At 31.7% G+C, this 5617-nt stretch overlaps 1 protein-coding gene across 1 annotated transcript; it reads right to left on the bottom strand.

Moving 5' to 3' along the window:
- Nucleotides 1–1125: 1125 nt before the first annotated feature.
- On the bottom strand, nucleotides 1126–4857 carry LOC107926268 (protein Mpv17). The gene is made up of 5 exons (XM_016857073.2): nucleotides 4426–4857; nucleotides 2170–2325; nucleotides 1934–2066; nucleotides 1803–1842; nucleotides 1126–1460 (listed from the first exon to the last, which is right to left on the bottom strand). The coding sequence occupies exons 1-5, from the start codon at nucleotides 4681–4683 to the stop codon at nucleotides 1373–1375; spliced, it is 675 nt and encodes a 224-aa protein (XP_016712562.2). The 5' UTR covers nucleotides 4684–4857; the 3' UTR covers nucleotides 1126–1372.
- Nucleotides 4858–5617: the final 760 nt, after the last annotated feature.

Genomic DNA, 5617 nt, shown 5'->3' with positions numbered 1-5617 from the left:
AATTGTGATGCTTCTTAGGTGAATGTGACAGGGATAGCTGGTATTGCAGCTGTTTCTAGGGGCTGCCAAGGTTAGGTTATTGACGGGGTTAATGCTCAATCCATGCTACATCTACTAAGGTGGGGGAAGTGATGGCGATTGGATTGGGAGCTTCCCTTGTCTCTCTTTGGAAGTGGAAGCAAGTTGTTCTTGAATCAGATAATAATAAGTTGGTGTATTTAATGACTAGGAATCTCAAGCAGTGAAGATTGATATTCGATTTTTGCTTGAGTCTCTCTATCTGTCTCGTTTTGTTGTAAATACACAAAAACTTGGTGTTGCCCAGGTGATTGGGTGAGCTCCCCGCCACAACTCCTTACAAGCCTTCTGTTAACAGATCATTTTCAGTATTGATATGAGGCTTTATTCATGTTTTAACCCCTAAATTATACTTATTTTCTCATATAGGTACCTAAATTATTTGTCCTACTGAACTTTATTTCTGTTAATATTTTGGGTCCACATACTTAATAGTGTTAAAAAAAAAACCCAATCAAAATTGGACATCTGTTCTATATATAAGATATTTTAATATGATAAATCATTTTTTTTAATAACGAAAAAAAGAAATCAGTAAGAAGAAAAAGCTAAAAAGTTTGAAATATTCAACAGTGGCGGTTCATAGGATTTTTAAGGTAATTTGAAAGCTAAAACATGAATAAAGCCTTAATATAATGAAGTTTATTAGATCCCAAAAAAAAAATTAGGAGACTATGACCATAGAAATGGATCTATTACTATGACCATAGAAATGGATCTATTTCTTTTTAACAAAGATTAATCTTTTTTACTTTGGCTTAGTTTCCTAAAATTGTCTTTACAAGTTTTCAGAAAACATAAAACTTACATTGACATGTAGTTTATTTTTTATGGAACAAGTACCCTTTTTCCCCCCTAAAACAAGCGCCAAAACACCCAAAAAAAAAAGAAAATCATAATTTTAGAAGCCTCTTTCGTAAATTAAACAAATCCTATAAAAATTTTGTATTGTATTTGAATCCAATATTAGTAGTTAAATTGATAGTACTTCAAGCAAAGCAAATATTTGAACCAACTCAAACTGTGAGGAAATTATGGCACAAATTGTAACTTGCGAATCCAATTCCTGGATTTCTTTAGGCTTGAATTCTGCCAGATTTTAGGTCAACGACAAATTTATCATATATGAAAACCGACGTAAACACGTACACGCACAGACAAAAGAGACCGTAACTCATAAATAGAGCCAGCCCAAAGGGAGTAAAACTGGGAGCAAGAACAAAAAAATACATCATTAGCTCATGTGACATGAATTAATCAATCAATTGTGCGGTGCGGTGCGGTGCGGTTGAATCTACTTGCTCATAGTTGACGACAAGTAAAAGTTCCAAAAAATGGATCCTACGGACATGAAAGCTACACGGGCTTGAAGAGGGACCATCCTGTCAACCACCAAACAGAGCCAAAGAAATATTATCAGATATGGAATGTCAAAATAACCAATAAGCACATGAAACACAAGGAATTAATAAGAAGATATTTTAGCATAGGTAGGTGACAGAAACAGAGAAATAGGCAGAAAAGTTGAAGAAATGGAGAATCAGAAACTGAGGGTTAAAAGAAGGGAGAGAGAAAATAAAGAGGGTGATTGTAAACTGAAATAGCATAATAGATGGATGTATTCAAGATTTTTTCCTTACTTTCAACATGGGAGTTATGTTGAAGTACTACCATGATTCAATGACAAACTGAAATAAATAGATGACATAAATATACTGGTTTACCAAAAATTCAACAAGCTGACGGGGATCCAAAACCTAAATCCTGCATAAGAATCAAAGACAAATATCAAATTACACCAAACCTAGACATCTTTATAAGCCAATATGCAAATTGCATCAAATGAGGATTTTACCATAAAACAGTGTTGGGAGAGCATCCTTCTGATATTTGTTAGGAAGCTCTGAGAGCTTTCCTAGCCATAAATTGTTCCATGCAAAGACAACACCAATTACACAAGGACCAAGCACTATCTGGTTTAGTAAAACCTGCAATAAGTAAATATTGTCAGTGTTTATAATTAAGTTATTCAGTTATTTTCCAACCTTAAATTCATTGCACTATGGAAGAATGAAAATGAAACAACTTTACCTTCAAAATTATATTTTGTGGTGTCTGATGTGGCAAACAGTGATCCAGATATTTATACCAAGCATATGAACCAGGACCATATAAAAGGAAACCATAAGAAGTCATCCTCAAGGCACGAAGCCAATCATGATCTGAAATGACGCTTGGCATGATATCCTAAGATGAAAATAAGGTTAGAATATAGATTATAACAGTAATACACTGTTATACTCAAGTCAGTATAATAAAAAGCATCCTACCAAGATACCAAAGGTTTGTCGAAACTAAGAATATATATAAAAGAATATGATTCAAGGTAAATGAAAATCGATACTCCCGATATCTGTTATGGATGCCTTTGTAGGCAAGACATATGGGAGCAGCAGGCAACAAAAAGTCAAAGGCGCCTAAGATGAAAGGGAAGACAAATAATTTTATTGTAACAATATTCCTAATTAAAAGAATTTATTTCAGCTAGTATTTTTATTGCGATTAAAAGTCCTTAATTTTAATTGTCTTATTATTCAAGAATCCTATGTAACCTCTATTTAAGAGGATGATTCATAGTAATAAAATAAGATAGAAATCTATCCAATTATAAAAGTTTAATACTCTCTCTTCCTAACAAATCTAAGGTTAGGAGCTCCTTTCACAAGTTCCACATATTATTAATGATAAGTTGTTAAGTTCACAAGTTATGGATCATATCACAGGGCAATTCATAGGAAACCTGCTTCATTTAATGAAGCCTTACCCTTGTTGCTATTCTTACCTCGTGAAGAACCCATGAATAATGATATATGGAACTAGTTTCCCAATATATGCGTATAGATAGATGGATAGAACTCCTCGAAGGGCGCTCCTAATCTAAGACTCGTTAGGAAGAAAGAGTTTTAAACCAATGTAATAAGAATGATTTTTGTCTTATTTTATTACTACGAATCATCCTCTTAAATAGATAGGAATTTATTTTTGTAAAATTAAGAAACTAAAATTAAGGACTTTTACTTGCAAAAGTAAAATTTCCTAATTAGGAATACTGTTAAAATAAAGTTACTTGTACTCCTTTCCATCTAGAACCTGACATTTTGTGGCCAACGTCTCCCATATGTCTTTGCCCACAATGGCATTCATGACCACATCCTTTCAGCACCCAGTGCCCCTCCTCCCGAAAAAATAGAAAATGGGATTGTAGGGTGTTGCATGAAGATACAGTCCAAGGCTCCAAAAAGATATTCCCAGTTGTTTGAGGGTAAAGGTAAATAGATCCACTTTCAACAATTTGATCCACCCAAAGACCATATCCCCAAGATTAAGCTAATAACTCAAGCCACATGCAGCGATTTCATAGGCTATGTTCTCTAACTCCGGTGATGTAGGCAGTTACTGATTAGGGTTTATGGTGATTTCTGATCTGATTTCTTGAGGAAAAAAAAAAAGAATAAATCAACAAAAAGAGAAGAATCTTCAAGCTTCACCACTTGGGGTGCCTTAGGAATAACACTAAATGTTGCATCATACAATCACAAAGAACAAAAAGGCTGGAAATTATTTGACATTTTATCTTCTCAAAAACACTTTTGACAGCAATGGTAAACACTACCAAATTTTTCAAAAGCACCTTTTAAAAATCCTTTTTCACAACACTTTTTAAAAGCAATTTTCAACCTCAATGATAAACTAGCCTTAGTAACCTGTATGCTTTCTAAAGACCTCATGGCTACTGCAAGGAGGCATCATACATCCTCACCAACTTCGTAACTCCCTAAATCTCATCATAACAAATCATTTAACTGATATGCTGCACTGGTCAGCACAAATATGGCTGGAAATTAAAGTAACTTTATTGACACACTTTCCATCAAAAAATTGGGAATTTTCAATAAAACTGAAATTGAGATTTCCCAACATTCAGATGCTGATTGAGCTCGGGAAATACCTCTCAACATTGAATTTAAGAGAAGATGACTAATAATATAAACAATCTCAAAGCCTAAATAACATAAAATGCTAAATCTACTGGTTCCAAACTCCAAACAACGGGAAAGTTCATCAATAAATGTGTGTATATATATATACACACACACACACACACACATAAAAGCAGATGCGCGAGAGCCATAATGTCCCAAATTTTAGAGACTACTACGTCCTACACTTCCTAAAAAAATTCCAACAATTCAAAATGTTTCAAGCTCTCTCTCACTAACCCCAAAAAGAAATTGCTTAGAAATATATATAAAATAAAGAACTAAAGCATAAATTTGAGAATATTACCTTACTTGTATCACTGGAACCAGAAATGGAATCTTTCCGTTTTCTCCAATGGGAGCTTAGTTGAGCAATAGTATCGCCTGTGAGAGCGAGTGAGGAAGCTGTCACCGCTTGCTTCAACGGGAAACGGTAGCCTCGACTGCCCGTTGACTCTGCGGATGAATCCGAGGATTTCGACTTTGACGGAAACGGCCTCTTTGTGTTTCTTATCTCTGGAAGTTTCCAACCCCAAAACGCGCCATTACCGCCCAATGCCTCCATTTTCACCAGTACAAGTATCAGAAATTTGGGGGGAAAAGGTTTAGAAATGAAAACCGTCCAATTGCAGTTTACTAGAGCCCGAGCCGGCAAATGAGATGAATGGAACGGAACAGAATAGAGCGGCAATGGAGTTGCTATTAGGTGAAAATGGAAAAGAAATATAGGAATGGACGAAAAATGAAAATTTTAACCAAATAATTTTTTATTTATACTAAAAAAACATATTTGAAATTAATTAATTATAACAATAAAATATTAAATTAAATTGTGTAAAAAAATTTAATATATAAATATATCTCAAATAATATTAAATATATTATATTTATTTATGATAGTTTTGTCATCAATTATGAGATAATATCGAGTTAACTAACAAGTGATGGAGATAATAAATTATATATATTAAAAAATGTTTAAAATATATTAAAATAAAATTTTAATTGAGTGATAAATTTAAAATTTTAATAATTCAATTATTATATGTTTAAATTTCATCGTATATATATTTTAATTGTTATTTTTGTTAAAATAAAATACTAAAATATCTTAAAATTATATAATTTTTTAAATTATGAAATGATATTTTTGTAATTTTCTAATTAAATTGGTGACTCATTTGAGAGTGACATTAACTCAGTCAAAGATTTAATAAATAATATAAATTATTTTTTTAATCTTTCAAAATACATTATTTTTTAATAAAATGAAAAATATTATGATTAAATCATTTATAATTTTTTATATAATTTATAAAATATTTCTAAGTAAAATTATATCAAAATATGATCGAAATAATAATATGTAATAATTAATATTTAAGTCACAAATATAATATTATAATATACATAAATATTATTTATCTATTTATTACTTCCCATAAATATTATTTTAATACATAACAACTTTGAGAATATTTTAATATATAATATTAATA

The sequence above is a fragment of the Gossypium hirsutum genome, chromosome A12 (assembly GCF_007990345.1).
Source record: "Gossypium hirsutum isolate 1008001.06 chromosome A12, Gossypium_hirsutum_v2.1, whole genome shotgun sequence".
Taxonomy (NCBI): domain Eukaryota; kingdom Viridiplantae; phylum Streptophyta; class Magnoliopsida; order Malvales; family Malvaceae; genus Gossypium; species Gossypium hirsutum.
The sequence above is the reverse complement of the archived record's forward strand: the minus strand, read 5'-3'. Positions and strand labels throughout refer to the sequence as shown.